The following is a 19,477-nucleotide window of genomic DNA, read 5'->3' as shown; positions in this document are numbered from 1 at the left end:
TCCCAGGAGACAGACACTTTAAAGATCAGTTGACTGCCACCTTGAGATTTTGTTTATTGAAGACAGCATCAAATAAAAGACACTCTCCAACCTCAATGGATGGGACCTTATCAGGCACCGAATTGTGAATGGATATCTTACTCCTGCCTACAGACATCAAAGACTCCTTGAGGAAAAGAAGCTGCCAATACCAGAGGTAGACAATTATCCCAAGACATCAATAAGGTCTGTATATCTACAAATTGATATTGAACTCAGCAAACATTTTATTATCTTTACCTGAATGCTAATGATATTAGTCACAATAATATATTTATTCTCTGAGTTTCTCTATATAGTCAAACTATTTATGATTACTGAACATGTATAAGATAATTGTTAATATTCTTTTCATGACTTATGTTAATGTTATACTAGATGCCAAATATAAAAAAGTGACAGAAACTCGGGTCATGATATTCCACAGGATAGAAATGATCCAGAGTGTATTTTTTACTCAATGAAGGCCATTAAAATCTTGAGACAACATGGGGACTTGGGCTCAGGATCCCAAGAATGCCAGATAAGAAAAAATGCAGCACTGGCATCACCCTGCTGCCCTTTACCTTATCCCAAAGACCCCAGTTAGCCACAAGAAACACCAATAAGCCAACCATAAGAATGTCACCAACCCTCCACTTTCTGGCTCTCCCACGCCCACGAAAGCAGAATTTTACCTCCCTCTAACTACTTGCTTCTCCAACCCCACATGGAAAATTCTACAAGCCCACCTTTTTGCACAAAGCCACTTTGTCCTCAACTTATAAAAGCAGCCAAGCAGAGACAGACCCTTGAGCCAGTTCAGAGAACCTTCCTTTCCCCTGTGCTGCCTCCCTGTGCTTACACTTAATAAAAATCTGTCTGGAAATTTCTCTAAGGTTTCCTCTTGATGTCTATCTTGGGAAACCCAAGAACCCTAATACTGGTAACAACCTGATGCCTTCCATTTTTGGGAAAAATCTGACTCCCATGGTTACGGTATTGCCCCATCCCCAATGAACAAGATGCCCTTGATACTGAGACTTTCTCGGAATAAGCCTTCCCTAGTACTGTGAGACCACTCTATCTAACCAAAAGATTGGTCATCAATGCATCCTTCAGATTAATGTATGACTAAGGGGAAACTGGAAAAAAGAAAAAAAGAAAAGAAAGTAACCTCACAGGGTGATCTGATTATAAATTTGTAACTAGGTAGGTCATGGTGGTAGCCCTGCCCCAGACATTTAACTTCTTTAGTAAAAAGTTTATCTATGCCTTAAGTAAGCCCTGCCCATTGTTTCTGTGCATCTAGGTTATCACCCTTTGAAATAACCACCCTGAAGAGAGCACAGAATCTTATTAACTATCCGTTAACCCAATTCCTGCCTTGCTTTCTCCCACCTCCATGAAATCTTCTTCCTTACTTTCCCTCCTTAATTTCAAATGCATAAAAGAAGTTGCAAAACTGTTATTCTCAGGAAGCATTTGAGACCTTGCTTCCTGGGCATGTACTGTCAGTTTGGCTCAAATAAATTTTTATAAAAATCAAAGAAAAGAAAAATACAACCACCAAAGTTCTGCATGCAAATATAAGTATAATAATAACAACATAAAATCTACAAAAAAACAGTTTTTCTTGAGCAGATGCAATGTAAATGTTCATTAAAAATTTTCCTTTGCCCTGAATAAACAATGCACTATTACCATTGTCCATAATTCAAGATAGGATAAACTATATTTAAATCTACATAAACTAGCATGGTACTCTAGAAATACTACTTAGTAAACAATAAAGATAAAATTTCATTCCTTCCTATTTACACATCAACCATCAACATATTATTTTCAAAGAGTCAAATATGTAACTAATAAACGTGGCAATATGCAAAAAGGAGGGGAGGAACCTAGGAAAACATGTCAAGAAAGTACATTTCTATGCACTATTCTGTCTTCTAGCATGGATAATGTTCTACCTTAAGAGAAATAAAACCCCCAAATAATAAACTAGATACAATTTCAAAATACAGTATAACGTACCAAATACCAGTCAAAATAAATGAGCGCTTACATTTAAAATATTTCTTTTTAAAAAATATATATTTTTATTGATTTCAGAGAGGAAGGGAGAAAGAGAGGGAGATAGAAACATCAATAACGAGACAATCAATGATCGGCTGCCTCCTGCATGCCCCACACTGGGGATAGAGCCTGCAATCTGGGCATGTGCCCTGACCGGGAATCGAACCATAAACTCCTGGTTCATAAGTCGACACTCAATCACTGAGTCACATCAAACGGGCTCAAAATAGTTCTTTAAAACTGTCCCTAAGAATGGAGAGTAGTAGTTTCATTCTTAATACTTCCAAACAATTCCTCTATAGGTTTTTCTATCTCAATATTCAACTAAGCTTTTGTTTTCCAACTTGGAATATCCAAAAGGAGCAGAATGTATGAAAAATAAAGGAAAAATACTATAAAATTTTTCTTAATTGTGTAAAATAAACGTATGTAAGTCAGATTTAGATATCAAAACAGATCCAAAGTGCTTTCTACTTTTATAAGCAATATAAAGTCTATAATAATGTGAATTCTCTTTGTATTAGTAAAATCTATGATTAAGTTTTAATATACCTATTTTCAGATTTTAACTACAAACACTACCTTCATTGACCTGCATTCAATTGACCTGCCTTAACCAACACTTTTTTTTTCTCTTTAATAAATACGCCAAGGTATGCTGACCACTCTCAATTTGTATGCTATTTTTAGTATATTCAGGCACTTCTGATCCCACTAGTTGAGATACATGTTTAACAGGTCAGTTGGTTGTTCCCAAACCTGATTATGCCAGTTTACTTGTTGTACTTCTTACATAACTTAAGTAAACATTATGTAAGAGTATGAAATATAAGTACAAAAAGAGGTTTGTTCCTACGTAAACTAAGTTGAATGTAAACCAAGTAATTACTCAGTAAAGGTGAGTCAGTCCTTTAAAAGGTATTGACATCTGTAAAATATTAGAACAAAATAATTAAAAGTCAGAAAGAATCTATATTGAGAGTTTTTAAAAAGTATCTTTAAGCTTTTATTCTATTTTAGAGATATCAAAACTGGAAATTACAAAGCATGTATTATGGATATAGTTTACACAAGATCAACTTCTCTCGAATCCACACCCAAAGACATGGTGTTATCTATACATAAAAAATTTGGTAAACATAGATTTATATATTTTAAGTTAAAATTTTAAAATGCCAACATACATATTTTTATTTTTGTTAATCCTCACCCAAGGATATTTGCCCTTTAGAGAGAGTGGACGGGAGGTAGGGAGGGGAAGACAGAGAGAAACATCGATGTGAGAGAGACATCACATATGCCCCGATCAGGGCCAGGGAGCAAACCCACAAACCAGGTACATGCCCTTCATCGGAAATTGAACCCAAGACCCTTCAGTGCACAGGTGGACACTCTTAATCATTGAGCAACTTGGCCAGGGAAAGGTATGTATTTTTTAAATTTCCTGCTTTACTGTTTTTAATAACCTACCAATCTCAATGGACATGAAACCTTCTAACATCCTTTTTTTCTGAAGGCCTTCCTTAAGGGCTTGCTATATCAACTAGATAATTATTACATGTCTATATAAAATAATAGTATGTAGCAGTAAACACTCTAAAATAGCTTTATGAAAAAAAAGTATTAGACTATATACTCCACAAGGGCAAGAATCTTTGCCTATTTTGTTCACAGATGTGTACCATGTAGGTAGAATAGTTTCTGGTGTATAGTTGATGCTCAATAAAAGTATGTGTTTAATGAAAGAGAACAGAAACTTACCGTGATGACAGCCTTGCTAAGACAGATGGATCCTCTGCAGCCATACTCTGTCTCGTCTTCAGATTTGTAGTAACTCAAAGTATTATTTTTCATAACTACCCAACGATCTTGCCACCCATGAATGTAGTTTGTCCACTGGGAATAGAAGAAAGGCAGGGGGGAGGAAAACAAAAAAACAACGTCAGTATTTTAGAAATCCAAACTTTCTGAAATAGCAATCAATCTAATTTTAAAACCAAAATGTGAAAAGTTCTAACGTAATAATAATTAGTAAAAATGATTAAGTGGAAAGTTGATATTTTCTAGATTGTATAATGGTTTTCAGTAATTTTTTATAAAATTATAAATAAAATAGATCAATAAAATATAATATTCTTCTAACATTTGAGGAATAAAATAGAAGCAGATTTCAGTTTAAAATTCTGCTTTGCCTCTTGCCAGGCTGGTGTGGCTCAGTGGTTGAAAGTCGACCCATGCACCAAGAGGTCACTGGTTTGATATCTAGTCAGGGCACATGCCAGGTTGCAGGCTTGATCCCCAGTAGGGGGCATGCAGGAGGGAGTGATGTTTCTCTCACTGGTGTTTCTATCTCTCTCCCTCTCCCTCTAAAATAAATAAAAACATATTAAAAAATAAAATAAAATTCTGCTTTGCCTCTGCACAGCAAAGGAAACCAACAAAAACAAAAAGGCAACCATCCAAATGGTAAAGATATTTGCAAATGATACTTCCGATCAAGGGCTAATATCTAAAATTTGGACAGAACTCATATAACTCAACAACAACAACAAAACCCCACAAACAATCCAATTAAAAAATGGACAGAGGATCTGAATAGACATTTTTCTAAGAAGACAAACAGATGGCCAATAGGCATAGGAAAAGATGTTCAACTTCACCAATTATTAAGGCAATGCAAATCAAAACCACAATGAGATATTACCTCATACCCATTTGATCAACTATTATTAAAAAGACAAAAAATAACAAGTGTTATAGAGGATGTGGGGAAAAGGGAACCTTCTTGCTCTGTTTGAGATTGTAAATTGGTGCAGTCCCTATGGAAAAACAGTATGTAGGTTCCTAAAAAAATTAAGAATATACTACCATATGGACCAGCAATTCCTCTTCTGGGTATTTATCCAAATGTGAAAATACTATTTTGAAAAGATATACATGCCCCTATGTTCACTGAGGTATTATTTACAATACCAAGATATGGAAACAAGCTAAGTGTCCATTAATGAATGAATAAAGATGTGTATGGGTGTGTGTGTGTGTGTGTGGTGGCATGTGCGCGTGAGCAATACACAGACATAAAAAATGAAATATTGCCATTCTGACAACATGGATAAATAAATCTTGAGGGTATGCTAAGTGAAATATAATCAGATAGAGTGGAACATAACAAAAACCATATGATTTCACTCATATGTGGAATGTCAAACAAAAAAGTAACAAATGAACTGACAAAACAAAACAAAAACAAACTCATAGATACAGATAACAGACTGGTGGTTCCAGAGGGGAAGGTAAGTGGTGGGAGGGTGAAATGGGTAAAGAGGGTCAAATATATGATAAAGCATGGAAATTAGACTTTTTGGTGGTGAGCATGCAATGGAGTATAGAAATATTAAATTTCAATTGTATACCTGAAATCTATATCATGTTATTAAACAATGTTACCTCAATAAAGTTTTTTTTAAAGTATACTTTGCTCTTTGTGTGCCTTCATCCTCCCTTCCTCACCACCTCATGGCTCTTAAATTATTTTGGTCCCTGCTACAATTAAGATATTCAATAGAAATGTAAGTTTGGTTACATAGTCTCCTACACCAAGTACTGCATGAGATCTTTTAAATCAACAGAAGTATGAAGCTAATCATGGCCAAAACTGTACTTTTGTTGTAAGTTATTCCTATAGGAATACTAGATTAATCTTTATTAAGTCTATGTCAATTTTATTTTTTTTCCTCTACAGAACTCAACATTTCATATTTAAAACAGTTAATTCATTTTCCAAGTTTTTCTGAAGATCTGTTTTTCAAACCCAAAAGCAATATACTAATACAAAACTGGTTTTTCAAAAACATGCTTGGATTATCTGTTTCCAGTACCTATAAATGGTTTCTGTGTTGCTTAAGTTTCGATGCACACTGAAGAGCACAATCAATCAACTTGCAATGGCGGAAATATAACCTCTATGGGAATTCTTGACTTTGCTTATTTTCATGTTATGGGGGTTTTAAATATAGACAATACCAAAATTGTCTGCCAAAAACAAATTCAAGATTGTTAAAAATATACATACTGCATTGGCTCAGGCTCTTTACCCATTGAGAAATCTTTACTTTCCTATTCCCTAACTCAGCATGTTTGAGATGGGGCTTAAATCTTCTAAGCCCCATCATTACAACTCCTCCCTGAGCAGTCATCCATGCTGGCAATTTAACTCATTATTTCCTAAGGGCTCCCTAATCATCATTCCCTTATTTTTTTTTAACTCCCTATGACTTACCACCACTTATACTGAAAGTTGAAATAATGATTCTTACATACAAAACTCAATTCACCTTCTTTAAGGTACACTTTCTTCCTAAGTTCCCATTTCCTTGACTTCTGGACTATTAGTCAAAGACTATTTCCTTGACTTCTGCAGTCATTCAGACTCAAACCTGACTGAGGGTTTGTATATTATTGTATGGACAGAGCAGTGGATACACAATCAGAGATTCAATTACTTTACTAGTTATATGAGGAGTTTTGAAAAGTTAACTTTTCTGAGCTTCAGTTTCTTTGTTATTTGAATGGCTGAATAAAATCATGACGACCCCTACTATATTTATAGGAATACTCAATTCCTGAGGGTTCCTTCTCAGTCTTTATAGCCTATTACCAACTCCTATTCATCTTTCTTGCATATTAAACCCTTAAATTTGGCTAATCTTCTGTATTTTCAATTAATCCAATTAAGTTATCAGGTTCCTAGATTTCTGAGAAGGCTTAATAACCTTATCTCTGGTATCTTCTGCTTTTTATTTCATAACTTAGGTAATCTTATTTACTTATTAAGCATATTTGCTTACTTATCTTACATGTTAATCTCACTGAATGCTCAGCTCCGAAACTTACATGAACAACTCCCCATTGCCTACAACATAAATTGTTTAGACTGGCAATCTTAATGCACTTCACTTTCAATTATTGCCCTTCAGAAGACTAGTAACTGTGAGACTATGATTAGGTTACTTATCCTCTCTATTTCTCTGTCAAAATCTACTTCAGAATTATTAAGACAAAGTAAGAAGAGACTTAGAACATTGCTAAGCACATGGCACTTTCAGGTGGAGGCAGTTAAGCATAGCTAACAAAGCTTAACCTTCTGCAGCTCACCTCTTCCAAAGCGACAGAAGGGCCCCTAGCAATTTCATATAATTTCTTTTTAGAGGACCCAATAAAGTACATAAGCCTCAGGACCCTTTAGTCGGTAATGTTAAACTATTATCATACCTAGAAGGCAGATTTTTGCCTTTCTCTACAGTCATAAAGTACTTCTCTCGTCCCTGTTTAACAAGTAGAGACAAGGCAATATGCTAGACACTGCAAAAGAATCAAAGATTTCTGTTCCCAAGCTATATTTTCAAAAGGAAAAAAACCCCACTACATTTAAAATAAAAAGAATCAAGTTACAAATAAAATGCTATGGGAATCCAAGGGAAGGAGAAGTGGAATGGTTGGTGAAATAAAAGAATAACACCAAAACCTATATTCCTGTTGATCTAAGTATGCAAAAACACTGAAGTTATTTACCTACCACAGAAGTGGTCAAATACTACATTTCTACACATTTAAATATCAAAGAGACAGTCTTCCATTTTTTCCATATTTCCATACAATATGCCTACTCTACTGCTCTGAATACTCAGAGCACTAGTGACTCCACTAGTCACTCTAATCCCCCCAAAATGATCAATAGATCAAAAGTACAGCTTGTTTTGTCAAATACTTAACCACACCAAAATACTAATTTGAAATACTGCTTCTCATCTAATGAGAAAAACGATGAAACTACCAGAATCACTCAGAAGCAAAGAGCCCATTTCATAATTCCATCTGAAAATTTATACCTATTACAAAATGAATTCAATACAGATTCTTAAATTACACGATACAGTTAATCTAGAGAAACCCCAAAGAGCTTCACTTTACTGAAAACCTTTCACTGAAATTCCAATAATGAGCACAATATCAACACACACCATAATTTTTCTGCTATGTAAATAAGAGTTAACACTTGTTAAATAAGCCTTTGTTCTAATATATTCATGCCTTTCTTAGGCCTTTTCTTACTAGCTTTCTAGACATTATAAACACCTAATATGAAACAATTCCAAATGATGCCCAAATGCTTAGCCAAAGTACGTATACTGGAAGCAGGGTGATTTCTTAATAGCTGCACATGACCTAGTATCTTATGACCAGCTTGTTGAGAGACTCGCCCCAGCTGCCCTCCTTTCTCCAGGTTAACTGCTGGCTCCAGCCATTTCTAAAAGTTTAACAGGAAGGGAGAGGAAGTAAAAAAACGCAATGTGGATCTTGTCATAACTTTAAGAAAAACAAACAAAAGACACCACCCGCTCCCCCCACCCCATACTACCAAGAGATCACCCATTCTCCTCCTCTCTTAAAAAGAGCCTATAAGTGACTACTTGTTTTACTAAAATTTTGAAAAAGGGCTCTTAAAAAACACCGGAAAGGTATGCGATCCTTTCCTTACTCTGGCCCTCTGACTGCAAGAATATTTTATTAAATAATGCTCTTCTTCCTGGACTAAAAGTCGGTCTTCATGCCAGCATTTCCAAGTTACTGTGAATATGTTTGGTACATATCACGTTATAAGAGACTCAATAGCTCTTTTCTGAACAGGGTTAAGTGGTGAGGGAAAAAGTACCCAAGTCCTCCTCATTGAGATTTCTCCCTACATCTAACTTGGCATAGTTTTCCACCTGAGATTTCAGCCATCAAGTCTAGTGGCGACGGCTTCGGTGTCAACAGCCACGTTCCCAGAATCCCCCAACCCTACTCGGCTTGGCATCTCTGGACTAGTCTCTTCGGAGATCCGATTTGCACTGTTCCCATACCCAGTTGTTCTGACACCGCTGTTGCTCAACCCGGATTCCTATACCCGGGACAGCTGCCACACTGAGTCCCAAGTCATGGTGCGCATCCTGCCCCCTAACTGGATCCGGGGTTGGGACACGTTTTCCTCGGTATTCGGCGGCAAGCCCCCTGGGCAGACAAGGAGGACAGTGCCCTTCTCTCCTCTATCCCACTCCATCCCTAGTCCGGGCACTCCTCCCGCAGAACTCAGCCTCGCACCCCAGCACATTCCGCCGCCGCTGCTCCGGGACAGCCCGGGGCCCCCACCCTGCCCCACCCCATGCCCTCCGCGGCGCGCCTCGCGGCAGGTGAGTCTGGGCAGGGGGCCCTCGGCCGCGCGGGTGGCTCACCTTGCTGAGGACCCCGCAGCGCTCCACAGGCGGCCCGAACTCCGTCTCCGGATCCTCCTCCGAGCCTGACGAGTTCCAGCTCTGGTTATCCGACATGGAGGCGCGACAGGCGAGCAGGAGACCGGCCCCTGCTCCGTGAGCTCCGCCGGAGGAGGCGCCTCGTCCCCGGGGTGAAATGTCGGAGGACGGCGAAGGGAAGAGCGCCCGCTCCCGTGCCGGGGGGTGCTGGAGGTAGGACGAAGTCCGCCCCACGCGCCGCCGCCGCTGCGCCTGACACCGAGCGGACCGGGGAAGGAGGACGAGCGGCGAAGGAAGCCTGCCCTTCCAGCCGTCAGCCGCCGCCGCCGCCGCCGCCGTGACCCCTGCGCTGCGACCGGCGCCGCCGCCCGGACTCAGCCCCGTCGATGCCAATCTCAAAAGGAGAAGAAAAGGGGAAGAAGAAGGGAAGAGAAAATCCAGCTGCAGGCACCCGGGTCCACTCACACCTCCGCTCCCGCCGCCATCTTCCTGCCTGGCCCACTATTTACCCTCCCCTCCCCTCCCCTCTTCCCTCCTCCCTCCTCTTCGTCCTCCCATTCTCCCCCGCCTCCCCGCCCCGGCCCCCTCCCAACGTCTGACGCTGCACGTCGTGGGCTTGGGGTCCCTCCAGCACCCTACCTCCGGCCCTCCCGCGTGACGCCAGGGAGAGAAGTAGGAGGAGCGGAGAAAGGAGGAGGGGTGGGGACGCCGCTGTACTGCATTCTGGGAAAGACCAGCTCCGACAGCCGCGTTGCCTCCTGGGAGTTGTAGTCGCGATTGTGAGTCCACTGGTGAGTGTTTCGCGTCGGTAAGGCTTGTTGTCCTGGGGACGGTCAAGCTGTGGATGGGCTTCGTGGGATAATTGCGTGACCGCTTCCCCTCCGCCGCGCTTCTCTTGCTGCCTAGCGTGTTTATGACGAATCCTCCGGGCTTGGGGGGCGGACGAGAGATAACTCTCCGCTGAGGGTGCCGGGCCGGCCTTCCATGGCGGCTTCCCGAAAGCCGGGGAGCATTTTGCCTCTTGCCGGGCGAGTGTCCGGGACTCTTCCGCCTCCACCCAGGGCCAGGGGTTTGCCATCTCCAGTGCCAAGGGGGTTTCTTTCCGCCAAACGGGTTTCTTTCCGCCAAACGGCCTCTGCAAATTTTGAAAGTCTTCCATCCCATCTTTAGAAATGAGACTTCACACTTGACGTTTCCCGCCTTTGAAGGAAACATTTTCAGTTCCTTCTCACCAGAGCAAACACTTGACGTTGTTAGATTTCCAGGAGTTTTATTTTGTGGAGAGTAATTTTGAAGGTGTCAGAGAATAAGTCACGTTTTAAGAGTTTTTAAAGTAAAATAAGAATGTGAGGTAATCGCCTGGAGTTTTCCTTTAGTTGCAAATGAGTATCTCCCCGAGACTCAGGTTAACCATCTCTACCGACCTACCGATCTCTGAAAGATAGAAAAGGTTGGTATGGAAACTTCATTATAAGACTGACCCGTGTCATATAGTCTACGTGACAGAGTTAGGATTTGAATACAGATCTATATGATTTCCAAGACGATACCCTTCTCTTTGCTTCAGAATACCTATATAAAGAGAAGAATTGTGTAAGTAAATAATATATACTATAAATAAACACACCAGAGTAACTATGTTCTTAATTTCACCTAATGATTTGAACATCATTTATTTATGCTGTCCTATTTAATCCCAATGTAGAATTTATTATTTCTATTCTATTTCTACTAGTAGCCCATTTGCAGGAAAAATCCTGCAATCGGCCGCTGCGCCTGCACCCACGCACTGCTGCCACCCGCCCCGTTCCGCCCCACTCCGCCCTGCCCCACCCCGCCCCGCCTGGGCTTTCCCTCTGGCAGCCATCTTGCTTTCCGCTTTTCCTCCGTCTTCCTTCTAAGTCAGTGATGGCGAACCTATGACACGCGTGTCAGCACTGACACGCGTAGCCATTTCTGATGACACGCGGCCGCCTAAGAGGATGAAACATTTGCTGCTCCTGAGGATGAAACATTTGCGAAATAATGTTTTTTCCTCAAAGTGACACACTACCCGAGTTATGCTCAGTTTTCTGGTGAAGTCTGACACACCAAGCTCAAAAGGTTGCCCATCACTGTTCTAAGTTGTCTTCAGTCTTCACTCCTCCCTCCCTCAGCGTATGCAAATTAACCGCCATCTTTGTTGGGTAATTTGCATACTCACCCTGATTGGCTGGTGGGCGTGTCTTTGGATGGTGGGCGTGGCTTGGGCGTAGCAAAGGTGCAGTCAATTTGCATATTACTATTTTATTAGGTAGGATGTCTGATGTTTCACATGAAGAAACTGAACCACAGAGAAGTTAAATAACCTTCCGAAGGTCATACAACTAGTAAAGAGCATAGTTGCAGTTTGAGCCCAAATATCCTGATTCCAATTTTCATTCCCATCCCACTAGAGTTCTTCAATTCATCTTCTATCTGCCTATCTTCCACCTCATCTCATTCTCTCAGCTTTTATTTCCACTCAGCACCAATTCCAAAGCCTGCATCCTGGCCCTCTACTCCCCCGTCAAGACTCAAAAGCCAAACAAACAAACAAAAAACCCAAAACACCCAGAGGTGCTGGAATTGGTAAGGTTTGCAGTTTTACTGATCAGCAGGTAGAGGAATTAAGGGGAGTATTTATTTGTTTCTGATGCTAGAAATATAGCAGGAGAGGATATCCAAGTTGAAACAGAAAACACTAATTTTATAAAAAAATAATGCTATATGATAAAAAGGTAATATGCAAATCAACTGAACTGCAGAATGACTGGTCGTTATAATGCATACTGACCACCAGGGGGTAGATGCTCAACACAGGAGCTGCCCCCTGGTGGTTAGTGCACTCCCACAGGGGGAGCGCCACTCAGCCAGAAGCCCTGAGCTGGTGGGAGCAGGCCTAAGCCGTCAGTCGGACATTTCTGGAGAGGGTGTAGGCCAGGCTGAGGGACACCCCCCCTCCCCCGCCCCCAGTACACAATGTCATACACGGGCCTCTAGTATCCTATATAATAAAGAGCTAGTATGCTAATTAGATTGAACAGCAGAACGACGATCCAGACCACTGTCCCAACGACCTTCCGGACGAAGCTGGGGTTGCAAGGGCCAGCCGAGGCTGCGAGGGCCAAGCCCCTTGCATGAATTTTGTGCATCAGGCTTCTAGTAGTCTATAAAAAGCCTATGTATTAGCTCAGGCTGACATACAAAATACCACAGGCTGGGTGGCTTTGGCCTTTCTCCTCTTGTAAGAACATCAATCCTATCGGTTATGACTTCACTTATCCTTAATTACCTCTTTATAGGGTCTATTTCTAAATTTAGTCACGTAAGGAGTTAGAGCTTCAAATATGAATTGTGGCGGAACACTAGTCCATAACAGAGCTTATAGGTTCTGTATTTCCACAGTATTTTTTTGTTAAATATGTGTTTTGAGTTAAGTAGTCTTTTTTAACTAACCTGGGAATTTAACTGTTTTTTATACAGCTTTTCCAAACTGAAGCATAACTGGGTTAAAAGTTAGGGGTTTACATGAGAAACATGATTTTGTAAACTTAGAAATAAAATACTAATCTATGAAACAGCTAAAAATCTATGAATAGCAACAGTCTAAAAACTAGAGTACAAATAAGCAAAATACAGCATGTGAATAATACAGCTGATTTTTTTGGCCCTATTTTAATGGCTTGAATAATCTGGATGGTGAAATTATGGAGCATTTAAATTTTTGTCTTTATACTGTTTTGTATGAAGGAAAGAATATCTATATAGGTATATGTGTGTGCATGTGTATATGTATATATCACTTGTGGTAGGAGGAAAGGTAACTGATATTAATTAGGTAAGGATTAGTTAATCTCTTTTTTTTTTTAAATCCTCACTCAAGGAGTGACAATTATTTTTTTCATTGATTCTAGATATAGAAGAGAGGGGGTGGAGGAGAGACTGAGAAAAATCTACTAGTATGTGACAGAATATGAATTGGTTGCCTGCCGGGAACCAATTCCAGCATGTAATAATTACAAGAGTTTCATCAAAAGGTTGGTGAAGCTTGGAGGGTTCAACAAGGGCTGAGCCACATATGTAGTTTACCTGTTGGAACGGCTAAACGGCACTTATCCCAAACCTGAATAGGATAGTCTGCTGCCAGACAGCTCAGGGCATCTGAAATCTACATGTTATTGCCTCCTGTTGGCCAAACACCTGAACAGCTGTAGGCTATTCCCCAAACTGGCAATGCTTCTGTAAACCTTACCCTTTGAAGTGTATTATCTCCACCTTGCCTTAGAACAATTTGTGTTAATAAATTGCATGGGGTCCTTAGTCAAGTGGTAGTCTTCAGTTCCTTTAGCTGAAGCTCCTCTGGCTCCTCTGGCTTTCAAAATTATCTTTCGTCCTTGGACTCCTTCTTAATCTACGCATCAGCCCCTTTCTCCAGATTGCAGAACCCTTTGTAAGGCTGGGACAGGAACCCTGGGAGTTGCCTCCTACATGTGCCCCCACCAGGGGCAGGGATCGGACCTGTAACCCAGCTACATGCCCTTGACTGGGAATCCAACCTGCCACCCTCTGGTGTGCAGGCCGGTGCTCTAACCACTGAATCACGAGGGCCAGATCTAGTTAATCTCTCCACATTCACAGTGTTCTAAATTAATTTTTAATTTTGAGTTGTTAATGTCCCTTGTTTCCATATATTCATGATCAGGAGAATTGATGATTGCAACATTTCTTAAGAATGCCACATCATTGTCTTCAGAGTTTTTTCTCCAAGCTGCTGACACCGATTCTTCATGTTTTGATGCATAGGTAATGACAAGTATGTCACAACTGCTACCTTACTGACAAGGATTATGTGAGACATCCCAATTTTAGCAATGTTAAAATGTGAAAAGCCCTGACCCAGTGATTCAGTTGGTTGGAGCATTGTCCCCTACATCAAAAATGTTTCAGCTTCAATTTCCAGTCAAGGAACATAACTAGGTTGCGGGTTTGATCCCAGGTAGGCGCGCATGCTTGAGGCAACCGATCGATGTTCTCTCTCTCTCTCTCTCTCTCTCTCTCTCTCTCTCTCTCTCTCTTAAATCAATGAAAACATATCCTTATGTGAGGATTTTTTAAAAATGAAAAAAATGTGTGTCCCTGAAGCAATGAAATATGGTTCTTGCTTTTCTTTTTTAACTGTTTCCTCATTTTTTCCCTAAGAGCACTATTTATGATTTTTACAATATACACATATATGTGGACAGAGAGAGAGAGAGTCTATTTATACTATTGTACAAATTCCATTTTAAATTAAACAGGTAAGAGGGAACTGCAATTTTCTCTCTCGTTTCTCCCTTTTCCCCTATATTACTATTGTTTATATGTGTTGTGTATAACTATTGTCTGTTACTGTTTTCCCTCTTCCTGTATTCCTCCTCTACCATAGCAATCGTTGGCGGCAGTGATGGGAATAGTTGAGGAGGGAGCAGGTGAGAAATAGAAGCTGGGAGAATAATAAGCTATAATGGAACTTTTGTAACATGCCTTACATCCTGTTTTACTTGGCTCACAGGGATAGAGAAGAGAAGCTTATGTTATGCCTATTCATAATTGTGACTTCAATCATGTTTCCCACCCCAGCATTCCAAGCACCCCCAATCTTCTCACCATTTTTTCAGGCCCTGTGATTTGTATTTATATCCTGGCATCGAAGCCAGACTTGATTTCTTACATCTCAGCCTCATATTTTTATTTTCCTCCAAGGGGTATCATTATGATTCTAAATGGTTAGCAGCATTAGGTTAGGTTATCCATTTTGTGGAGATGGATATTTAAGTAGGCATGGCCATATTGCTTGCTTGCTTCTTCTTTGTTCTGTTCCTAATCACCAACCCTCCATTTGGATTGAGAGACTCTTTAATTACTTCAATTATTATTAGTGTATTATGCTCCTACTGTCAGGACTTACTGTTACTTGATCCATAAGGTGACTTTGCATAACTTATATATCTTAGACTCCCTTGTGTGTTGATTTTTACCTTTTAACTCTCCAAGGACAAATGATACCATAATGCACTGCATATAGTTTCTTAAAAATATGTAATATCCCACAGAAAGTTCTAACATTCAGCATAAGACAGTGATTTCTGAAAAGGAATTTCAAAGAGCGTGTAAGCTACCCTTTTATTCCTTTTCCTGTTGTATAGAGGAGAGCCAAGCTAGGTGTGTTCCAAGCAGAAATATTGTTTTTCACTGTTGAATAAAATTGAAATTGTATTCCATTATCATCTATATCTATATCTATATATCTATATCTATATCTACCTATCTATATCTATATCTATATCTACCTATCTATCTACCTATCTATCTATATACCTACCTATATGTATATATATTTGGTTTTGTTGGTTAAAAACTTGTCAGGACTAACTGTTTCATAATTTCACTCTAACGGTAAAAAATCCACAGAGTATACATCTATGATAGATGAACAGTGATATCAGTGTCCACTCTGTATGTACACATTTTCTTTTCATTTTTCCCCCCAAGCTTTTGAATCTCTTTTAACTTCTTTTGCTGTTACAATTGAGAAATTATTTTGTTAATACATTAAATTCATAGTGTATAAAGCAGTGTGGTATTTTTAAGTATTAGTAGAATCCTTATGATAGTTAATTTTGTAATTGTGTTTTACTTCCTCTTTTTCTTTCCAACTCTTTCATTGTTTCACTTTTACTATAATTTCAGATCCTCTTCTTAGTCAAGTAAGCTGAAAAATATTGTTGTAGAATATACACGTTGCTATGGTGATACAGACAGTTTCTGAATAGACAGTTTATCTTCTTCATCCTCATGAATTCTGCTATATGATTGATGATTCTGATTAGGGTGCTGTAAATATGAGATATATACACCACATCTTCCATAGATTCATTGTTTTGTAACATTTTTCTATCTACGAATACAGACAATAATTAAGTGTATAAAATTTTTATGTTTTTTTAAAAAATATATATTTTATTGATATTTTACAGAGAGGAAGGGAAAGGGATAGAGAGAAACATCTATCAGCTGCCTCCTGCACACCCCCCACTGGGGATGTGCCCGCAATCAAGGTACATGCCCTTGACCGAAATTGAACCTGGGACCTTTCAGTCCACAGGCCAACGCTCTATCGACTGAGCCAAACCGGCCAGGGCAGAATTTTTATGTTTTTAACAGTAGCGTTATTTTTAGAGATCAGGTAAAGATTTAAAAATGCTTGTCACATAGTAAGTGTTCAGGAAATATTTACAGATAAATGGAATAAGTTTAGTTGGTTGATGATTGAAGGGAAGCTGTAGGAATTGTAATTAACAAGGTCTAGGAGAAAAATCACTAGCATAGTAAAAATTAATGAGAAACTAAAGAACCAGATTCCATCATAGCTTTTTGTAAGGAAGAAGGACCTACCCAATGTAAAATGTTGTTTTAGGTTTATTACATTTAGTATTCACTCTTCATAAAAATCCTTCAGGGTAGACATTATCCTTGTCTTACATATAAAGAAATAGAAGTTCAAAAAAGTTAAATAAGTTGCCCATAGTTAGTGAATAGTTGCATCTAGAATTTGGAACTTCAGAGGCTTATAGTATATTAGTGGCCCGGTGCACAAATTCGTGCACATTGAAAGGAAATTAATTGGAAGAAATATTTTAATATTACTATTTGCCCTTTATAATAGAAGTGTCAACCAAATTCATGATTGACAATGAGAGATCGAAACACACGCGTGTAATTGGCACCAGCAAGAGCTTTATGTATCGCACATGTGCAAGTCAACTTAGCCTTTTATATATGTAGAATAAACTTGCTTAATTAGACCTGCTTTCTGATTTAGCTAAACTTTTTCCAGCCCAGTAAAGCCCCCCAACTTCTCTTTCAGGTAATTGTCAGCAACACAGTAATAAATATCAACACGAAGCAGATTATTATTGTAGATCACGCAGGGAGAACAAAGGGTAAAATATTTAACTGCAGCAATGTTTGACTATTCTGTGCTGTGAGAAAACCTGAAGTCATTTTCAACGTCCACCATTTCTTACTTTTCAGTCGGGTCAAGTTTCTAAGCTTTCTTTTTTTTTTAAAAAAAATATATTTTATTGATTTTTTTTACAGAGAGGAAGGGAGAGGGATAGAGAGTTAGAAACATCGATGAGAGAAGAAACATCGATCAGCTGCCTCCTGCACATCCCCTACTGGGGATGTGCCCACAACCAAGGTACATGCCCTTGACTGGAATCGAACCTGGGACCCTTGAGTCCTTAGGTCGATGCTCTATGCACTCAGCCAAACCCGTCAGGGCAAGTTTCTAAGCTTTCTAAATCTCCGTTTTCTGGCTAATGAAAAGAAAATAGGATTCCACAGAGTCTCCTATCTACCTACTCCAGGACTTCTGTGAGGATCAAATGAGATGAGGCACGTGAAAACACTTCACAGACATTTGGTTAAAGTGTAAAACGTTTCCACCTGGCTACAAAGCAAGACATGTTCCTGGGCTGAAGAAACTGCAAGGAGGCTAGTTGCTAGGGAGAGGAAGCTGGGCGATGCTATGTGACATCATTACCTGGCGCCCACATCAACTGTTTCCGGGCTGGGCTGGGCTGTGGGCCGCATTTTGTACCATGGGGTCTTAGCAGCATTGGCTGCGATTTGGTGGGGTGTTGTTCCGGGGTGGTGGTGGGGCCTGTGTCCCTCTTGGGGGAAGCCGAGTGTTGCTTTGTGGACACCAGGTCCTTGGTGCCATTTCTCTGTAAGTGGCCAGTGCGCATCACGGCAGCTCCTGCGTTGAGCGTCTGCCCCTGGTGGTCAGTACGCGTTATAGCGACTGGTTGGACAGCTGGACACTTAGCATATTAGCCTTTTATATATATAGATACTTTTAATACATATAAAATTGATTTTAGACTTAAAAAACCCAAATTATACTACAATGATATTTTAAAGCATTTGAGCATCTGTTAGAGCCAGATTATATTTTAGTATGTTGCATAGTTTTTCTTTAGTTTGGCAATTTTCCTAAAAGAAAATTCATCCATATACATTTTTAAGTTGCAATAATATGTAGCCAGTTTACAGTTTTTTTTCTATGATTGATAACCAGTGAAATATGTGTGCTAGCAAATCTATGTTCTAATTACTTGTAAATAATTTAAGTGATCTTTGGGGCCTGTTGCAGTTTTTCTTTTGTGTAATGTTGATAAAGGAATTTTTGCTTGTTTGTTTGTCTTTTTTAAAATTTTCACCTAAGGATATGTTTTTATTGATGAGAGAGAGAGAGAGAGAGAGAGAGAGAGAGAAGAGAAGAGAAACGTTAATTGGTTGTCTCCCATACACCCCTAACTGGATATCAAACCCCTCAACCTAGGTATGTGCCTCAACTGTGAATCGAATCCGCAACCTTTTGGTGTACACGATGATGCTCCAACCAACTGAGCCTCCAGCCAGGGCAGGAGTTATGTTTTGATTTAACTCAATATATCAGAAAAAATAGTGATTGGAATTTATCATCAGTTTAATTTTTCATATTTTTGAGTAACTTATTAATCTTGAGAAGTAATGAAGGTATAGTGAACAACTTTATTAGAAATTGTAATAAAAATGGACACTTGCCCTTGCCAGCTAGCTCAGTTAGTTAGAGCATCATTTCCATATGCCAACGTTGCCGGTTCGATCCCAGATCAGGGCACATATAAGAGTCAACCAATGAATCCAAAAATAAGTTGAACAACAAATCAATGTTTCTCTCTCTCTATCTCTCTCTCAAATCAATAAATACAAAATTTTTTTAAAAATCAGAACTTAGTATACTAACTCAAAATTTTATTCCATATTCCCCTAAAATACCGTATTTTCCGGCGTATAAGACGACTGGGCGTATAAGATTTTCCTGGGTTAAAAAGTCGTCTTATACGCCGGAAAATACGGTAGTCCAATATATCTAATCCCATCAATATAGTCCAATATACCGTATTTTCCGGCATATAAAACGACTTTTTAACCCAGGAAAATCTTATATGCCCAGTCGTCTTATACGCCGGAAAGTACGG

The 19,477-nt window shown here is 39.5% G+C and overlaps 2 protein-coding genes across 6 annotated transcripts in view; one reads left to right on the top strand and one right to left on the bottom strand.

Moving 5' to 3' along the window:
* Positions 1-10,123, bottom strand: part of CERT1 (ceramide transporter 1) — a 95,933-nt gene extending 85,810 nt beyond the window's left edge. For 2 of the 4 annotated variants that reach the window (XM_079796304.1, XM_079796301.1), the window contains exons 1-2: positions 9,369-9,611; positions 3,859-3,993 (exon numbers count right to left, since the gene is read on the bottom strand). In XM_079796304.1, the coding sequence (XP_079652430.1) occupies positions 3,859-3,993; positions 9,369-9,464 (231 nt within the window). In that variant the 5' untranslated portion in view covers positions 9,465-9,611. Of the gene's footprint in view, positions 1-3,858; positions 3,994-9,368; positions 9,873-10,025 lie in introns of those variants that run through there. The other 2 variants (XM_079796303.1, XM_079796302.1) reach the window with 2 other exon arrangements.
* POLK (DNA polymerase kappa) overlaps positions 10,069-19,477 on the top strand; it is a 75,331-nt gene continuing 65,922 nt past the window's right edge. The window contains exon 1 of one of the 2 annotated variants that reach the window (XM_079796282.1): positions 10,069-10,177. The gene's annotated coding sequence lies outside the window, so the exon portion shown is untranslated. Of the gene's footprint in view, positions 10,178-13,250; positions 13,445-19,477 lie in introns of those variants that run through there. The other variant, XM_079796283.1, reaches the window with a different exon arrangement.

The sequence above is a fragment of the Cnephaeus nilssonii genome (genome assembly GCF_951640355.1).
Source record: "Cnephaeus nilssonii genome assembly, chromosome: 2".
Classification (NCBI taxonomy): domain Eukaryota; kingdom Metazoa; phylum Chordata; class Mammalia; order Chiroptera; family Vespertilionidae; genus Cnephaeus; species Cnephaeus nilssonii.
The sequence above is the reverse complement of the archived record's forward strand: the minus strand, read 5'-3'. Positions and strand labels throughout refer to the sequence as shown.